Consider the following 20,709-nt stretch of genomic DNA (forward strand, 5'->3'; position numbering starts at 1 on the left):
GTACAGAATACTCCAAAATCTAAAATGGTTTTCCTGGATGGTGGCGATTGTGACTTCTTTTCTTAGTGATTGTTCAATGTAAACAATATTGAACATAAAATTATCTTCAGGCTATGTGTATAAGGTGTACGAAACATAAAACTAATTTTGTGTTTACACTTGAGTTCCAAGATATCTCATTATGTATTCTGAAATCCAAAATACCTCTGGTCCCAAGCATTTCAGATAAAGATAAGCCTGAATACTTGGCAACATGTTTGGGAACAGATTTATGAAAGATTGAATGAACTGTGTTACAAAGAAAGCAGTCATCTTCCTTTCAGCTATGCAGCTCTGTTATTATTTCAAGCATGACTTGTCTCTTTTTAAAGCTAATCTTTGGGCACTGACAATCTTGCAAGTTCTAAATAAGGACTTGTTCCTTATTTGCATCATCATCATCACTTGCATCATCCTGTTCCTGCTAACTCTGTGGCGCCTGTGTCAAGAGTCACATATACAGTAGAGTCTCACTTATCCAAGCTAAACAGGCCGGCAGAAGCTTGGATAAGCGAATATCTTGGATAATAAGGAGAGATTAAGGAAAAGCCTATTAAACATCAAATTAGGTTATGATTTTACAAATTAAGCACCAAAACATCATGTTATACAACAAATTTGACAGAAAAAGCAGTTCAATACACAGTAATGTTATGTTGTAATTACTGTATTTACTAATTTAGCACCAAAATATCACGATATATTGAAAACATTGACTACAAAAATGGCTTGGATTATCCAGAGGCTTGGATAAGCGAGGCTTGGATTAGTGAGACTCTACTGTACTGACAAATAGTGATGGGGCACATACTAAAAATGTGTTCCAAGGTATTTAGTATGCTGTGCATCTCCTCATAGGAAAAAAGTGTTAACTGTTGGAAAAGTTAGATTGGGGACAAGGAAACATTTGCAGTGCTAGTAAATGGAGTAGAAAAAAAAGCTAACATTGAAGTTAACAACAGTGAGGTCACAGTTCAATTGTCAGAAAAAATATATATGGGGGTATTTGTTTCATGCTGCACTCCTCACTTCTCTAAACAGTGGGAAGTATCCATGTTACTTGTGCATTGGATTCTTTTGGAATATATGTGGAATTCTTGTAATATTTAATTTCTTTACAACTATACAAGCAGAGCATTGGAAGCAACTGGTCTTGTGTCACGTCTACCACCTTTTATGAAATTTCTAGAGAAGCACACATTTCTTTCCTTTCTCACTAGGTTCCCCCACAACCTTGGATGACTTAATCTTTCAAATCTGTTGCAGCTTTCACGCTGCAAAATACTCCCAAGTTCTTTATGTGTTTCTTGCCATTCTTTTTCACCCAGTAAACACCCAAGAGCTGAATTTTCCTAAAAATGTTAAATGTACTAATGAAAGGGTATGCCTAAATGCATAAGGAGCAGTGCAGGCCTATCTATAGTGTGTTGCTGTGAGTTTTCCGGACTGTATGGCCATGTTCCAGAAGCATGTTCCATGTGCTTCTGGAACATGGCCATACAGCCCGGAAAAACTCACAGCAACCCAGTGATTCCAGCCATGAAAGCCTTCGACAACTATCTATAGTGTGTCTGAAGGACAAAGTTCAAAAAAGTCAGTTTTTGCTTGGGAAGAGTACTCCACTCTTTCAACCTCCTGAAAAGATTTTGTCACACAGATTTAGGTTTCTCAGGCAGTGGAACTCCCTCCAATCAGAGGCTAGTCAGGGTTCCTCTCTGTTCTGTTCTCCATGTGTTAAGTAAAGTTGCTATGGCCTAGAGGTCAGATACTAGTACATTAGGAACCATGCTCATTAGTAAAGACCGTGTTAAGTCAAACATCTCTCACAAAAGATAAAACATTTGTCTATCCTGTGTATCCTATCCTTTTCAACCATTCTGATTGGAATGTTGTGTGAAATCCCATTTGGGTCATTTTCTGTTCAGGGAAATAAAATGGATGATAATTATTGTTTGCATTGGCTTAGAGACAAAGGCAAGCTTAGCTGTGGACCCTCAAGACAAAATTTGATGCTGTAGAAGAAAGCAGTGACATGGAACTGTTAAACATACAACTTTAAGTTCTTTGGAATTTGGATTTGGAAGCATTTACAATCCATTTTGAAGATTCACTGCATTCTTGGAGATGGATCGAAGAGTATACTTTTATGGAAATGTGTGTTTATTTCTTAAATAGATGTCCACTCATTCAGAGGGATGCTTGTCCTTTCTCCGTGTATTGTAATGATTGTACAGTGAGTGAGGCCTTAGTATCCGCTGGGCTTTGGTTTCCAGGACTTCTGCCCCAAATTGATACCAAAATCCATGGATGCTGAAGTCCCCTTATATACAATGGTCTAGTAAAATGGTGTCCCCATATATATATCCTAGCTGTGAATGGTTGAATCCGTAGATGCAGAACTGTATTACTTCGATCTGTCTGTGCAATTTTTGTGATGGTAGAGCGTAATAGCATAACTTCTGATCATATTTATTTCATTTGGTGTATCTGGATAAATATTTTACAGAAACTAGAGAAATAGCAGTATGTCCCTCCAACTCCTTTTGTTCATGGCAATAGGGAGGTTGCTTCATATCTTTCCTGCTTGAAATGATGGTTGTCTGGGCAATAGGAAATGAGCTAAATGGTTTGCTGTATAAATTCTTAAGCCTAAATAAATAGCACTTAGTTTATAGCATGCGAATCAATTCAACAGTCCTAGTGATAAAGAGGTGGACTATGTGATAGAAATAAAGGTAGAAATGCAGAGAGATATTGTTGGTGAAAACAGAGTTTATTTTTATTTCATTCTGTTAATATGAATTTATGCCTCTCCTTTCTCCCAGTATTGGACCTCAGGTGACACCTAGCACAGGTTATAACAACCTTCAACAAAAAAAATAAATCAGAAAAAAGACATTTTAAAAGACCCATTAAATGACCAGCATCAATTTAAAATATCTTAAAACATTTAGAGCAACCTGCCTCCCAAAAGAATTTTTTGCAATAATTAGCAACCAGCCAAAAGATGTCTTAATAAAAAATCTCTTTGTTTATTGATGAAAAGAGAATGTATGACAGGCAAACCAAGGCTCCCATTAGAGGGGATTTCACAGTTTGGGAGTGGTTATCTAGAATGCCTTAGGCCGTCATGGTTTTTTTCCCCCCAAATATTCCTTTCCAAATGTGCTAATAAGTCCTCCTTATTGGTTACAACTGATGTGCTTGGTTCAAGCCGGAATGCATTCAAAAGAAAGTTACATGGTGTGGAAATCAAGTTCTCTGAGAAGCAGTTGAAGGAGCTCAATATGTTTAGTTGAGAAGACTAAGGCTCATACATCGCCATATAAAATTCAGATTATCTGCTTTGAACTGGATTATATGGCAGTGTAGACTCATAAAATCCAGTTCAAAGCAGATAATGTGGATTATCTGATTTAATAATCTGGATTATATGGTAGTGTAGAAGGGCCTAAGAAGATATATGGTAATTATCTCTGAATATATGCAAAGCTTTCAAACCCAAGGTATAGTATGCTAGAAGCTGTTCATGGAAATATGCCAGAAGAGAAAGTGAGGAGGATCTTTCAGATGTTTTCCTTCTGTCCAAATGGAACAAAGAGGAAACATTTCCCTCCAGTCTGCTCAGGAAGACCAAAATAAACAGTAGTTCATGGAGAGCATTACCAGTAGCAAGTCTGAGCCCTGCTGTTCCTTAGGAAAAACCACCAAGAAATGCCCCTTTTTACTCCACTCCGGTCAGCCTGCAAACTGAGGCCCAGATGATCTGGGACCAGGATTTTCTGTAACATTTCATTTCATCCTGCCTTTATTGCTAACATGTATAGCTTGATGTTCTGGGCTCTTGGAATCCTTTCCTCCCTCTTAATTTTCATGATTTTTGACCAGATTAAGCAACTTGCTCCACGGGCTGCAGGCAAAAGTATTTCTCAATATAAGGAATCCCATTTGTCACTTGGGTTCTCTTTCTGTCTTCTGAGATGGTTTGAAGGAAAAGAAGTCTAACGCTGACTTGCCATGAAACACCCAAGGATATTTTCTGTATGTGTGTGTATAGTAACTCCAGGGGCAAGTGAGGTCTGGGACTGGAGATAATTACAAATTTGACTTCTCTTTTCTCTCTCTCTCTCTCACGCTTCCTTAATAAATAAATAAATAAATAATAATATTTTATTTTTCTATCTCGCCACCATCTCCCCGAAGGGACTCGGGGCGGCTAACATGGGGCTGAGCCCAACACAGAAACAAAGTATAACAATTTAAAACACATATCAATAACTAAAAACAAAAGTATAATAATCAAGTAAAATAATTGGTTAAAACATAACATATAATAAAACATAAAATGACCAAGCAAAATGAGGTAATGATACACTATGGATAAAAAGGGGTCAAGCATAAGAAAATACACAATTTCAAGGGCTTGTGATAAAGTGCGTGGACAAGTGTCAGAGAGTTGGCTGAGATAATTCGGGGTAGGATAAATAGGAAGGAAATAAAATGCTGGGGAGTAATGTATCAGTGATAGGGCTCTATCAAGTTGGTGGTCATTCAAACGCACGCTGGCAGAACCATGGCTTCAGCTGTTTGATAAAGACAGACAGGGTAGGGGCCAGTCTAATCTCCCTAGGGAGGGAATTTCAGAGCCTTCCTTCTTGAATTTTATTGTATAGAAAATAAGACTTTAATTTTGTGCATATTTAGACTCTGAAGACTGGCACCAGTGGCTCAAAAGGACTTTTATGACAGTTTTCTGGTGTCCAGTGGCTACTGTATATAACCAGTCTGCTGCAGATGGTTAAAAGTAAAGGGCACTGTCTAAGTTTTTGTTGTTGTCTGGTGCATAGGGTCCCAAAAGAATAGGGCTTTTGCTTTTGGGAAACTGATATTCTAAAAATAAAGTTGGTTTAGGAACTTGATTGCCACTCACTCTGATCAACTTCTTTTGTTCTAGACAGGACAAATGGATCAGGAGACTGTCATTTGTTGATGTGTTCCTTGAAGTAGTTAAAAAAAATCCAATTCCTGTTTCTGTAGTCCTGAATCGTTTTCTAGCAATTCCGAGCACCGCATGTACCATTTTATTACTGTGCTTGAATCAGTATCTTTATAATTGTGAGACAGATTGGAACAAAATATATATGTCAATTTCTTTCTTTTCTTTTTTTAGAGGTATAGTAGATCCGTGAAATGGCACTTTTCCACGATAGCACTGAAACAAAAACAAATCAGAGGGAAATCAATACACTTGAAGCTACAGTCTTTTTACAAAACAAACAAACTTGGTAATGGTATTAGTGAAGATCCAAGAAATCACTACAAGCAGTCCCCAAACGCAGTGGTTCTTAACTTTCCTAATGCTGCGACCCCTTAATACAGTTCCTCATGTTGTGGTGACCCCCAACCATAAAATTATTTTTGATGCTACTTCGTAACTGTAATTTTGCCACTCTTAAGGCTCATAATACATCCTGATATGCAGGATGTATTTTCATTCACTGGACCAAATTTGGCGCAAATACCTGATATGCTGAAATTTGAATACTGGAGGGGTTGATTTTGTCATTTGAAAGTTGTAGTTACTGGGATTCTGAACTCCACCAATGATGGAATTGAACCAAATATGGCACACAGAATTCCCACGACCAACAGAAAATACTGGAAGGGTTTGGTGGCATTGACCTTGAGTTTTGGAGTTGTAGTTCACCTACATCCAGCCTTCTCTGCCAAAGAGGTTTCTAAAACCATCAGACATATGTATTTTCTGATGGTCTTTGGCAACCCTTCTGACACTCCCCTCACAACCCCCCCAGGGGTCCCGACCCCTTAATGGAATAGGATAAATTGGTGTGGGTGGAGGTAACTAAAACTGGCCAAACCTGAGGAGATACACGAAGGCCCCTTCTACACTAACCATATAAAATCTAGATTATTTGCTCTGAAATGGATTATATGACAGTGTATATACTCAGATAATCCTGTTCAAAGCAGATAATGTGGATCATCTGCTTAGATAATCCGGGTTATATGGCAGTGTAGAAGGGGCCTGAGAGAACTCAGTTCTTCCTTAGATCCATTTGAAAGAATCCTTTGTAATTACATTTCATGGTTTGCATAGGACAGCAGGATAATGCTGTTCTATGATGACCATGCAAGGGCATATCTGTAGTGCAAAATAATACACCAACACTAACTACTTCTCAGAGTTAGATATTAATCCGATATAATTTAAATTTACTCGTCTGGAGGATTTCAGATAGACCTGCAAATGGGTATGTTGCATATTTTTCGAGACATGGTTAATTGCTCATTTCTTTTTCCAAAACAGCTCATGAAAGCTGGAAGGGACAAGTTATTGTGTAAAAATTAAATTGCTGTTGCATCAGTGTATTTCTAATGGTATTAATGGAATGTCTTGAATGCATTAGACTCTTGCAACTCATTGAAACCTAAGTAGAATGCCAACTATTTATAGACCAGAAAGAATGGTTATTTATATATTTCTGATTGATTTGTGTTGGCTGAATCTAGTTTATTTAGATCTGATGCTGCATTATATATGGGGTGGGGGATGACAGCTCTTGGAAGTGATGGCTTTTCAAACTTTTGTTAACTGGGATTGAAAGGGAAGCCCCTGAGATATTGATGCTTCCTCACACCCTCCTTTCTTGAATATAGTAATTTAAGGCATTCCCAAAAAGAAAAAAATGAATCAAATTTTCTTATGCAAATTTAGATGTAATTACTAACATAATTTTACAGAAGATGAGCCAATTAATTTTCTATCCAGATAAATCCAAATAAATTCACAAGAAGTGCCATTTGATCTCAAATAAGCATCTCTTCAGTTGATTTTTCCCTAATTCATTTTCTGCTCAGATACTGTTCCTCCGAAGCAATATGCCTTTAGTTAATCACCTCTGTTTGACATGACCTCATACATCACTTTTATGTTACATCTCTATTTGTCTTATGCTTACATCTAAAATAAATTTATATACTTGTCTTTCCAGAAAAACCTTCCCAAGACTGCTTATTATTATTATTATTATTATTATTATTATTATTATTATTATTATTATTATTATTATTAAAAAATGTAAATAAACACAGAGACACAATGCAGTTCTTAGTATAAATTTCCAATGCTAACTAAATATTTTAACATGTAATATGGTAGCTTTGAGAGACTGATTTGAATATGCATAGAAATGATTTTTGGCAGCATTCTTGTGCTCATTTAGCTAACATTAAACCCTATTGAGGTCAATGGCATCTACCTCTTAGTAGATTTTTTCTAGGATTGTATCACTTAGTTGCCTTTTTTCTAAACAAAGAAATGTGTACTTAGATGCCTTCAAGTTGCCTTTAGATTTATGGTGACCTTATGGGTTTTGCAGCTTTTTTAAAAGGTAAGATAATTTTGCCGAGGCTAAATTTCAATTAGCAGCTACACCTTCTGAATTCTACATGGCAGGGGGTTGGACTGGATGGTCCTTATGGTCTCTTCCGATGCTAGGATTCTATGAACTATACTTGCAACAGAGGACAATGAAGTTTTTGTGTGCTGTCTTCCAGAATGAGATTTATATTCCTCAAAAGTAAAAAATAAGTTTCAACTTCAGGCATCTGCAATTTTTATAAATAGCAGAGTGTATCTCACCTGACAAAGCATATGAATTGCTCTGCAAATTCAGCGTCATGAATAGTTGATTTTGTATATTACTTTTAGGTCAGTCTTTATATGTTTTGGACAAACATTGTGTTGCTTTGCCCTTTTCAGTCTCCAAAATAGTGTGTTACAGACAACGTAATCATTGTAATATGCAGATAGGCCACTGAGTTGTGTCCTTCCCCCGCACCCCCCAAGTACCAGTTCTCCACCTTCATGTTTGAGTATTGTGTCCTGAGAAATGTTCTTCATGTTATGAGCTATGGTAATGCTTAATGTGGTCTAAAAGCTTGCTTTCTAAAAACCAGATGGCACTTCTTTGGTCATATGCCAAATTAAAATGCTTTCAGTTACTGTTGTTCCAGATGTGAAAGCAGGTGTATATACTCCAATGATCTTGGCCACATTTCCCCCTGGGTGAGTCCATTAGTTTCTGTAATCCAAACAGATACTGTGTGCAGCAAAGCTGGTCTTTGGGAGAAAGGAGCAATCATGTTGGATGTCAAATGCTGATGGCAGGAGCAATCAGAACTAGATCTCCCCACCACTTTTCCGATTCCTCTTGAATATCTTATTAACCTTGCTGAAAGAAGGTTTGAAGGCTGGTCCATTTTCCGTTCATGGCGTAAAGCGGAAGATAACACCATCCTGCTATCCCATTAACTTGCCGTTTGGATTGTACACATCCTGCTTTGAGTTGGGCAGTCCCTTAAATTTCCTCACCTAGCTTACTCACACTGATTAATTGGACAGATTGAGCAATTGCTTTACACATCAAGGGCAGCTACTAGGTTTAAAATGGCTTAAAACCATCTGAGATAAACTTAATGTATACTGTGCAGATCGAAATGACAGTGCAGTCATTCCCCACCTACACTTTAGAGACTCTGACTCTGTTAGGAGTACCTCCTACAAACAGATTTAATAGCAAGTCAGTATTTTAAAACCCCAACTTCCACTTTAAGGCTTTTTTCCCCCTTATTTAAGGATTTCACGAGTTCACTAGTTCATTTTGAACTTCCTGCTGTATTTGAGTGTTCCACATAATGCTTGCTGTAAATAAACATCAATAGAAACATTCCTTATGCCTTATTCCCAAGAGCTTTACTCTCTCCGTGTTACACCTTGTTCTCTTGGATCAATTGAAGACTTCAATTGTTTTTTTCCCATCAATTTGGAAGCAATTGAAGGACTAATAGCTCTGTGGCAGAATGCATCAATTACACAAATCATTCATTGCATAAAACCAGGCTCAGTGTTTTATGGAATCAGCTAAACAAATCTATAGAAACAGTGCTGGAGGAAACACATAGGCTCTCTTATTGATTGGTCCCATCCTTCCCAGGATTAGAGATGAAGATATTTTGCCCTCTGTAACTTGTTAAGCTGCAGCTCCCATCATCTCATAGCCAATGGTGAGACATGATGCAAATTAATCCAGATATATCTGGAAAGCCTTACATATTTCATTCCTTCTCTCCCTCCCTTCTCAGCATTTTGAAGAGTTTGTTTTGGGGCTGTGTAATGAGAAGCAGCAATTTTCTCAGTACAGTGTTCCCTCACTTATCGCGGGGGCTATGTTCCAGGACCACTCGCGAAAAGTGAAAATCCGTAAAGTAGGGACTCTGTATTTGTGTTGTTTACAATCTCACTGGCAAGTAGCATCTCTGTCCCTTCCTCTCCTCTCAAGCACATGCATGCCGTATGAGGCAAAAACAAAGCTGCTTCAGCCTTCTTTTCTCTCCCTTCGGCTTCTCCTTCCTTCCTTCCTTCCTTCCTTCCTTCCTTCCTTCCTTCCTTCCTTCCTTCCTTCCTTCCTTCCTTCCTTACTTAGGCTTCTCCTTAGGAAGGAAGTAGTAAGAGGGATTTATAATATTATTTTATGATTTATACTATTGTTTTAGTGTTTATTAAAAAACTGCGAAACAGCAAGTCCGCAAAAAGCGAACTGCAAAGTAGTGAGGGAACACTTGGAATATCTTAGAGGACTTCTAGAGAATATTCAAGGTCTGTCTGTCTATAGTTTTTTTAATTAAGAGTTTGCAGAATCTGTCACCTAGTGACTGAAGATCATATTGCAGGCAGCAAACATTTAAAGTAATTGATTTTTAAAAATTTATAGTGGTCTCTTTTATATGTGCCAAGTACCAGGTGTCTAAGTTTCATGGATTAGGAGCTATGACGGTAAGGTAAAAATAGGCACACATGTATACAGTGTCTTTTATTACTGTAGATTTCAGTTCTAAACAAGAAAGAGCAAGACAGATAATAGATGTTTATATACACAACATTTTCTTAGCAGTGAATATTAATAGAGGACAGAAAATAGAAAATAGCCACTTAAAAACACATACAAATGATTCTGTGAAGTGTAAACACAGCTGCTTTGGAAACCAATTGAACATTGTTTGTGATGCTTTCAGAGAAGAAAGATTTCTCCAAGGTTTTTAATCATAACTGCATGACCCTAAAAGTCAATAAACATCCTGCCCGTCTTTAAGTTGTAGACATTAACTTATCTTGAAATAGTGCTGTAAGAAGATATGGCACAAAACTATGTGGGTTAATAATTGTTAACCGTAGATTAAGGATCATTCTGGGCATTTATTTAGGATGCTGTAAAGCAGTCCTACTCAAAGTGGTAGACCCTGGAACAATGCCAGTACTTTGAGCCATTGGCTGCCACTCTTTGGCGGTTTCCAGGGAATTATGAAACAGTTGTACCCACTGGGCACAAATGTAGTGTCCATCTTTGGCATATTGGAAAGAAAAAAAAAACCACTGCTGGTCCCAGTCATCAAGACAGCCTGAAAAGTACTATCGTAAAGGGTATTAATGATGCTTCAAACTATGCATTTGAAACACAGGTATAATATGAGTTTGTGGCACACAACGAAATGCCAGATGGTCATTGTAACCCATAAAGGAGCCTTAATGAACAGAGCAAAAAGTTATTCAAGAACATCAAAATCTTGGTCTGTTTCTGCATAAAAAGAATGTATGAGACTTTTAAAAACGGTATTTCTAACTTCACGATACGTTAGATGAGGTGGATTGGAGTTCAGGATTGTTTGTGCTAGAATTTCATTTACTCAGTTCATCTCAAAGCTGCTACAGGATTCCCTTATCTTTTTAAGGCTAAAAGCTGGTTCTCTGAAGATGTTCCTTATACAATCTTCATATTAAGGGTTAGCAAGAGAAATAACCTCAGCATATCTTTTTTCTGCATGAAAGGATTGTGTAAGACTTGTGATCAGAATAATCAAGAGGAATAGAAACTTTGGCGATGACATCTAGGTGATGTGAGTACTGTAATTTCTTTGCCTTTTTTGTGTGGCGGCTTAGAAAATGTCAGGTGCAAAATGGCCTCTTCTAAATTATAGCATGGGAGAATCTGTTTTATCCATCTTTGAGCAAATAGCATGGACCTTTGTAGGGTGTAAACTGCCAATCATTTTAATGCAGCCTTGGATTTTATCGCAGAGTTTGTGGAGATCTGTGCCTAAGTTTCACGAGTCCCTCAGAAATTGAATCCTCGTACAATTTATTTGAACTTTTCAATTCTTGTTGGTTGTTGAGGCATTAAAGGTTAAATGGACTCCATTGCTAAGATATTTTAGGAACTAACATAGTGAATTTAACAAACATACTTGATAACCTGGCTGTTTTCCCAATTAACTCATAGTTTAATGTGCATTTAGGGTCAAGCAAAAGTTGAGGAAATAGCAGCAAACTTCTCCTTAATGGGATCTTTGTTAACTTGTGTTGAACGCTGCCTTCGGGCAAAGTAGAAAGCTGGCATTATGTGGGCCAAAATGAGGAACTGGAACATGATAATTACTACTTTAATCCCAATGGGGATTCTTCTCCCTATTTTTGAAACTAGGTCTCCTGGCCACCCATGGCCCCCTTCATAAAGCATGTGGTGCTCAGGTGATCTCTCATACAGTCATTGCGATACTTCATTGTGGAGACTGGATGTTTGTGCCAGCAGCAGTGGAAAAAGATAAGCTAGTTCCACTTTCATTAAGGGCATCTTCAGCCTTGAACCAGGAAGGGGCAGCTGCTTGAAAGAAGAACTGCATCAACCATCTGTAAGCATTTTGAAAAATCAAGGAGATGATGCACCGATTTCCAACCGAAGAAGCTGAAGCGGAAGAAGGGGCTATGACTGCATCAAAAATGAGAACCTTTGAGAGAAGTGAAAGGTACTGGGTGTTGCCAGGCATGGAGGGATGTGGTAAATTAGAAGGAAGATTTATTTGACTAAGCACACAATTGTATTCAATTATCCAGATGTATGTTGAAACTGATTTAAGGTGACATTAATTTTAGTAGGGGTGGTTTGCAAGTGGATGATAGCAGGGCTGTTGAATTCAAGGTGTCTTTGAGGACATAGGGACACTCTAAATCGAAGCCAATTTCTCGGCAGTTAAACAATAAGAATGATGTGTTTGTTTCAGATTCTGAATTGTTATAAGCGAGCACAGGGATTCATCTTTGGCTGCAAATGGAGGACAAGATCAGTTTGTACCCATTTGGGTGCCCTTTGCATGGAGGTGAATTTCATTTACTTATTGGCATGCCCTTTCTTCATTTTTAATATTACTAAAAACCTTTTGACAAGAGGGCTTCCTTGCCAACGGATGTTTCTTGCATTTCTAGGCTACCTGCTCATTTTCTTAGCAGCAGGTATCAAATTGAGTAAGCATTTTCCTCTTACTAATGGGATTGAATCGACATGAGGTTGAATCGCTCTTGTTCTCCAGATTATAAAACAATATTGAGGCCTACAGATTTCTAGTGGGGATGTGTAGATGGAGCTGCCCTGTCAGTCGAGACTGTTGGCCATGTTACATGAGACCATTTGTCTCACTGAGGTGGCAATTCTGCCTCTGGATTTCTGGCTTGCAAGTGGACATGCACACACACAAAATGTCCCTTCATATGAGAAATTATTGTAAGGGAGAAGAACATTGAAAAACAGAAGGAAGAATCCTTCTCTCTGAAATCAGCTTCTCTGTATAGAGGGAAGTGCTACAGTGCTCCTCAAGAAGGAAATAAGTGTTCATATTTACTTCCAAAATTTATTGATCACTCAATCTAATCTCATCACAACAGACTTTGGGCATAGATCATGGTGGGCACGGAGCCATAAAATGATGGAACATGCTGTTTAAATAAGAGATGATATCTCTATTGTTTCTTGTAGTTCATGTCATTAAATACAGGGAGGATTGTTGGTTGATTTTAAGGCTGTGTCACCATGTTGAATCAATACAGAGAGTTACAGTTACAGTCCTCTGCAACACATTTACTCGGGAAGAAATTCCTTTGAAATCAAATAGAACTTCCTTTGAGCAGAGAGTTGCAACACTGTGTTATACAGTAGAGTCTCACTTATCCAACATAAACTGGCCGGCAGAATGTTGGATAAGCGAATATGTTGGATAATAAAGAGACATTAAGGAAAAGCCAATTAAACATCAAATTAGGTTATGATTTTACAAATTAAGCACCAAAACATCATGTTATACAACAAATTTGACAGAAAAAGTAGTTCAGTATGAAGTAATGCTATGTAGTAATTACTGTATTTACGAATTTAGCACCAAAATATCATGATGTATTGAAAACATTGACACAAAAATGTGTTGGATAATCCAGAACGTTGGATAAGAGAGTGTTGGATAAGTGAGATTCTACTGTATATACATAGTATATTAAGTTTTTAATGCAGTTAAATGGCGGTTTTCATTAATATCAAATCAATGTTTTGGAGCAAATACATTTTCACTGTCATAAATATCTATGCCTGTGCTCTGTGTATCAGAAGACATTCTGTAGGACTTGGGGTCCAGTAATTAGATGGTGGCATCACAAAAGCTTGATTGTCCTTTTTAAAATAGATCGTTTTTCAGCCGCAAAAAGAAATTGCAGAGCATTTCCACTTGTGATAATGCAGAACGCCAAGTGATCTTGACAGCTCCGATGCCTTTCTTCATAACCAGCAAAATACATGCTAAGCAAGCTGAGCGCAGGTCACATAACTAAATGCGGTTATGAGTGAAGCATGGGAATAGATTTGAGCATAAGCATTTTATGTAAAACTGCAGAATGCAGATGGACTTGCAAATAAGTTTGCCTTGCTCTCTGTACTGCCTAGAAATAGAAATCACTGGGAATTCAATATTAGTTTCCTTGCATTTGCACATCAAAAGTATTTTCATTTTAAAGTCTTTTCTTTCTCATTTTAATGCCCTGCCTTCTCTTTCCAAGCTGAAGGGGGAAATAAAACATGTGTGTGAATTCACTATAGCATCAGTGTTATCACTCTGATACTACTTATTAGGAAGGGCATGCTGTCTTTCCTAACAAATTTATCCTCTTACAGGATGTGAAATTTTTTTAAAGGAAGTTAATTGAGATTCAGTTCTATTTGTTAAAATTAGCCCCCATAGATTAATTGGCTAAAGCTTTAGTGGCTAATGACCTTGATAGTTTGCAATCATGTTCACCAGAATTTTAAAAAAAATTGCTGGTGAGAATTGAAACTCATCTAGAAAATAATGTAGTCTATAGAAAGTTGATTTTGGATAAATGAAATATATTTGCATAAGTGTTGTAAGCCTTAACAGTGTCAGTCTATGCTACTGAAAATGGTGTTCTGTGGACCAGTGTTGGTCTCTGAGCCATTGGCCACTGCTCTCATGCAGGTTTCTAGGAAAGAAAGATGCAATTGTAGCCAATGGGCACTAATATACTGGTCCCTGATACACTAGAAAAGCATAGTGATTTCTGGTCCCCCACATCAGCCCTGATGTGAGGGATCTACAAATCGTGATTGAGAAATGTGTATGGGGTGGGGTATTTATAGGAAGTGAGGCAATTCTGTTCATTCATTATTAACTGCAATGTGTGTGGCTGGTTTCTTTGCCTCAGTATTTCTGTGTGATCTGTATTGAAAATCTCTCTGGAGTAACAGCGTGTCTTAGTTTGTCCTACTCGTTTTTATGTAATTCCGTGCTACTTCTTGCTCCTTCCATATCCAAATGCTCTTCTCCCCATAAAAAAAATGAAAGGGACCATTGGAGTGTTCTGGATTTGAAGGAAACCTTGGGATCCACACAGTAGACTCCCCACCAGCCAGCCTGGGAATTTAAGTGGAGGAAAACGTCTCAGTAATGTTTGGCCTCAATTGGAATTGACTTATGAGTTTGACTACTGAAATGACGATATATACCCATGTATAAGTCAAGAAAATTTGGCCAAAAAATCAAATGAAAAAAATTGAGTCGACGTATCCACAGGCCAGATTATATACTGTACTTCAGAAAAAGAAAGCCACCCTTTTCTCTGAGTAGAGTGATGAAAACCGAGAGCTTAATCCATTCCAGAAGAACCTAAAAGAAGGACTTAACCCCTTGAATCTCTTTGTTATGGTGCCGCTTCTGCCCTTTTGGAATACCTGGGTGATAAAATGGTAGTGGAGGTGGCTTGGGGTGACTGGCTCTTTGAGGTGCTTAACTGCATCAGTCTTTTCTCCTCTCCATGAAATGACCTTTGACTTACCCACAGGTCATATCAAAATCCAAAATTTTGCCCCCAAACCTACATGTGTACATGTATGTGTGGAAAGGCAGAAAAGAAATAGGCAGAAGGTCGTAACTTTCTGAAAATTTGGGGGAGAGGGTTAGGGGATTGCACAAACTAATTTTGATTGTTGCAATCCATGTATTGAGTAAATGCATCAGTTTTTCAAAAATCCTCCTATTTTGAGTAGGAACAAAGTGCAAGCAGTCCCCAAGTTACAAACAAGATACGTTCTGTAGGTTTGTTCATAAGTTGGATTAGTTTATAAGTCAGGACAGGCACATTTTAAAGTGTAATTCCAACTCTATCTGTCTATCTATGGCTGGAGTTACACTTACAAATGTGTCTGGTCTGACTTACAAACTAGTTCAACTTAAGATATATATAAAAGCTTGGGATAGCATAGGGATGGGTTAACATTCCCTGTGGTGTTTGTTTTGCTGTCCCTGTTCAGAAAATTTCACCTCACTTTCTGCCCCTGTGATCACTGGATTTTGAAAAATGTGGCTTGTTGTGGAAACAAGGTTTAGTGAGAAAGTTTCAGTGGAGGCACCTTTTCCCCATGCTAATTCTTCCAGCAGTGAATTTCCCTTTCTAGATGTAGATTTCACTCACTTCCCATTGTCTCACCTCCGTTCTTAACTATGAGTTATTTGTAAGTCATATGTTTGACACTTGGAAACTGCCTGTACTTTAGGATATTGTATAAGAAAATTTGCAAAACACTAATTGGATTTGTCTATAGGAAAAGTTAGAGGTGCAGTTAGAAATAGTGCCACCTTATCATACCTTTGCCCTATCTACTGAACGAGTACAAAAGGTAGTGTTATTTTTCCTGTTTCACTCGTATTTTGACATGATGCAATTATTGCACCATACGGGTACTATATAAAATTGCCATCACTCCAAATAGTTGCATGCCTTTTCCATTCCTGAATTACCTGCAGTAATAATTATAATTAATGGTATTCCTTTCAGTTTGATTGCTTCGACAATGGCCTTATTGCTACCACATTTGGTGATAGCTTGTAAACCTCACAGGTCTATGGCGCTGGATGCAACTGTCAGCTCTTGTTTAAATAATATTTCATAGCAGAGTATGGCAGGAAGTCCACAAGAGAGCTTGCTGAGTTATTCCAGTTTGAGTTGATGTCGATCTGATGCTATATGACATTATTTTTTACTATGCTTTTTTAAATATATGGAGCAAATTCAGAAACACTGCTAGGTCATGTTATGAACACTGTTCATGTTAATACTGTGTTCTCACCAGTGTGGGAATATGACTGTCTTTTGAGAGCCAAGGTTCTGATGCCAGGACTGGCTTTCCTTCTCCTCTTCCAAAAGGTGACTTGAGCAAGAATTATAAAATTCGTCGTATTAAGGATTCCCTCCCTCCCTATCTGAATATTATTCATATTACCATTAATATGTGTGCCGTTCTCTCTCTTTCCTCCAATATTTTTTCCTGATATCTACTGATTACAATCCTGACAGAATCATATTGTTTAATTTGATTGGATCTGATCAGGGGGAAAAACCTCAATATATACAGGATTAGTAAACCTATGGAATTGTCCAGGCCATGGAAAAAGTTACTTTTTTGGTTTTGCATCTGGCCATGAAGGTGAGAGGGTTCTGGAAACTATAGGTTTTTTTTTTAAGTAATGTCTCCAAATGCCAGAATTACTACTTCCCTGTACAGAGCTGATATATCTCTGAATTCTGAATGGCATAAAAGTACTGAGAAGGTTGTTGTTTTCGTGTTCTGCTTGTCATCTTTGAAAGATATGGGTTGCTGTTGTAGAAGAAAAATACGGAACTAGAGCACATATGGTTTGATCTACAAGACAGTTCTTAGAAAACTAATCTTTGATCAAGATATAATTAATGTTGAGATGCTCTGATCAGACTGCTGTTTTATTGTTTCTAGTCCCACCCCCACCCCTTTTTGAGAGGTCACTGCTGAATTGTTGGTGCAGTCTTTAAGAAAAAAAGGTTACTGATGACAAGTGCAATGAACAACAAAATATGACAGAGAAAAATATTTCTTTTCATTGCTCGAGCCACTCGTTGGCGTTTCTCCTGAATTCTATGTGCTACTTTCGCTTCTATCTATTTTTCAGTTCTCATAGCTTTCAACAGCCACTGAATTTATTTCTTCATCATTTGTCTTTTGTGAATATCTCCCTCATAGATATTTCCTAAAGATGTTTTTGACCTACCCAAACCCTTTTTGCTGTTCACATGTAATACGAAACACAGGGGTATAAATCTTCATAAATTTTATTCTCATAGGCAAGAATATATAATTGTACAATTTTTGCCATTCTGCAAGAAAGTACGTAGTTTAAAAAAGCTTTGTAGTTTTCAAAGACTACTGTCAGTTTGGGACATGCTTTGTGCAGAAAAAACATGGGTTTTATGGTTTTTTTAAACACATAAAATTGTTCCGGACCAAACAGAAACCCAATCTGAATTTTCCATGCAGAAAATTATGGAAGTGTTAAGATTTGCCCATCTAGCATTCTCAATGTCAAGTTTTTCCGATGCATGAGAAATGTGTTTTGTTTGGCTACTTTACAAATATTCTCTCTTAGCGAAACAACAAAATTCCAGATGTTGAAAATGTGTTCTTTAATTCAAGATGTTAGGTAAAACTGAACTCTTTTAGTGTGGCTTTAACATAGCCGGATACCATCCTCTATATTACCAATGGACATGGAAGACACTATTTTAGCAATCTCAGCTAGCTGTGTGGGAGCAGCTTTACTATGTAGTTGGGAACCAAATCACATTCATGGTACAACCATGCAAGTAGAATTGGCTAATTTATGCTGGTTCTTACCATTTAGCCTTGGTAGGACCAGCCTTGTGAAAAAGCAGTGCTCACCTGACTGTGGGCTTATCAAAATAAATTAATAAACTCAGTATAAACTCTCATGAAATTGTGTACTGTCTGTGTAGTTCATATAGCTTACATTTCAACTTTTCAAACTGGTTCTGCAAATCAATCAGAAGACACACATGTTCATGATTTCCCCATCTTGCATAAGCCTGCCATTATGAAAAGTAGGGAAATGAAGTTTTGGCCTTCCTTTATGTACAGTTGTACAGAACACACACATTCATATTCACAAGCCATGTATAGAAGTGATGCCTGTGCTGTTTACACAGTTAGATTAAAGTGATTTGGATATAAACTATTCTTCTTATATCTAGGGCAGTGATTCCCAAAGTGGCCGCTACCGCCCCCTGGTGGGCACCGCAGCGATCCAGGGGGGCGGTGATGGCACCTATTAGGACACGGGGTGGGGCCAGGGGAGGGGCGTGGCTTCTTTCCAAGAGCCCGAGGCAGGGCTGAGCCTCTATACCTCTCCTGAGATGCCTTTTAGGACTAAAGGGCGGGGCTAGGCCGGGGGCAGGGCCCCTTCCCAAGAGCCTCTGTATACCTCCCCTGAGGCGCTTGTTAGAACATGGGGGCGGGGCATAGAGGTTCAGCCCCTTCAGGCACTTGGCAAGAGGCCCCACCCCCTCCTCTAGCCCCACCCCCTGTGTCCTGGCAGGCACTGTAGGACAGGGATAGAAGCTCAGCCCTGCCTCAGAGCTCCACCCATCCCAGTCCTGGCCGCCCATTTGTGGCCCCGCCCACCTTCCCCTCCAGCCCCGCATCTTGGACTAGGGGAGAGGCTCAGCCCCGCTCTCTTGAGAAGGAGCAACGCCCACCCCTCTAAGCCATGCCCCCTTTCCAGGGACGCTGAGTAATATTTTTTCTGGAAAGGGGGCAGCAGGCCAAATAAGTTTGGGAACTACTGATTTAGGGATACCTAACACAGAACTATTGATAGCATTTAAAGAAGTCTCACAATTTAAAACCAAAGCTGAACCAGTGCTTAGTATTCAATATCAGATAGGATCTCATGCCTGTAGGGTTTTAAGCCCCCTCCTCATTTTCACATCTTCCCAGCTGTATGGTATCCAAGGCTTTCCAAGTTCTTGCATCTGAGGTGGCGAAGCTCCCAAAATCACCATCCCCTTCCTGACAATAAATACACATCATTTTTCTCCGTTCATACTGGGCTTTGTATTGTATTACACTTTGTAATCTGCCATTTTCAAATTTAAAAAATGAAATGAGGTCAAGGTCCCGCGAAGATAGCCTTGAGGGAGGTAGCTTGTAGCTGTTACAATGCATTCTTCTCACTTTAGAGAAATTATCTCAAAAGTGCATGCTGGGGAAAAGAACTATGGGAAATAACATAAAATCACAGAGCAAACAGCAAATGCATTAGTATTTCTTAAACACAACTAGAGATGATATTTATTTTTCCCAGCGTATCCAGCCATTCTGTTAACATGCCATGAAAGCGTTTTCTTGCCTTTAGCAACATCTACAGAATAATCCATAATAAACGTTCAGAGCACTCAAAATCAAAAACAATATAGAAATAATTTTGTGGTTAGATGCTGAAGTCTGCATATGGAAATATAAATACTTTGGTTTCAGAAAGGAACTTACTACTGATTGTGCAGTGTTTTCGCGGAAGGATTACAGGCAGTTCCTGAGTTACACACATCCAACTTACAAATGACTCGTAGTTACAAATGGGAGTGAAACAACAGGAAGTGAGAGAAATCTACCCCAAGGAGCGGAATTCGCTCCTGGAAGAGTAATCACGAGGAAAAAGTTGTTTCTATTGAGGTTTAAGCAACAATCCTTGTTTCTACAACAAGCCAAATCTTTCAAAATCCAATTATCCACAGGGACAGAAAGTGAGGTGAGATCTTTTGAACAGAGCCACAGACCGCAAAACAAACACCACAGGGGTGTTAGCCCTTCCCTAAGCTATCTAAAGCTTGCATATATATATATATATATATATATATATATATATATATATATATATATATATATATATAGAGAGAGAGAGAGAGAGAGAGAGAGAGAGAGAGAGAGAGAGTTACACTTTAAAAATATGCCTGTTCCGACTTACATACAAATTCAACTTAAGAACAACGCCACAGAACCTATTTTGTATTCTAAAACACTATACAGTAGAGTCTCACTTATCCAACACTCGCTTATCCAACGTTCTGGATTATCCAACGCATTTTTGTAGTCAATGTTTTCAATATATCGTGATATTTTGGTGCTAAATTCATAAATACAGTAATTACTACATAGCATTACTGTGTATTGAACTACTTTTTCTGCCAAATTTGTTGTCTAACATGATATTTTGGTGCATCATTTGTAAATTCATAACCTAATTTGATGTTTAATAGGCTTTTCCTTAATGCCTCCTTATTATCCAACATATTCGCTTATCCAACATTCTGCTGGCCGGTTTATGTTGGATAAGTGAGACTCTACTGTATTTGATTACTTTAAGACACTTACTATA

General features: G+C 38.2%; 1 protein-coding gene and 1 long non-coding RNA gene across 12 annotated transcripts in view; one reads left to right on the plus strand and one right to left on the minus strand.

Annotated features, from left to right (window-relative positions):
• The window catches only part of itpr1 (inositol 1,4,5-trisphosphate receptor type 1), a 288,950-nt gene that overhangs the window by 11,907 nt on the left and 256,334 nt on the right, over nucleotides 1–20,709 (plus strand). For 6 of the 11 annotated variants that reach the window (XM_062969734.1, XM_062969739.1, XM_062969743.1 and 3 more), the window contains exon 1: nucleotides 10,912–11,919. The exons of 1 other annotated variant lie outside the window; for it this stretch is intronic. In XM_062969734.1, the coding sequence (XP_062825804.1) occupies nucleotides 11,831–11,919 (89 nt within the window). In that variant the 5' untranslated portion in view covers nucleotides 10,912–11,830. Of the gene's footprint in view, nucleotides 1–10,910; nucleotides 11,920–20,709 lie in introns of those variants that run through there. 4 more of the 11 variants (XM_062969740.1, XM_062969742.1, XM_062969736.1 and 1 more) reach the window with 2 other exon arrangements.
• Nucleotides 2,125–20,709, minus strand: part of LOC134296003 (uncharacterized) — a 39,166-nt gene continuing 20,581 nt past the window's right edge. Inside the window, exon 3 of the long non-coding RNA XR_010002553.1 lies at nucleotides 2,125–5,251. This is a non-coding gene — a long non-coding RNA (uncharacterized LOC134296003). The remainder of the gene's footprint in view (nucleotides 5,252–20,709) is intronic.

This window comes from Anolis carolinensis, chromosome 2 (genome assembly GCF_035594765.1).
Source record: "Anolis carolinensis isolate JA03-04 chromosome 2, rAnoCar3.1.pri, whole genome shotgun sequence".
NCBI classification, from domain to species: domain Eukaryota; kingdom Metazoa; phylum Chordata; class Lepidosauria; order Squamata; family Dactyloidae; genus Anolis; species Anolis carolinensis.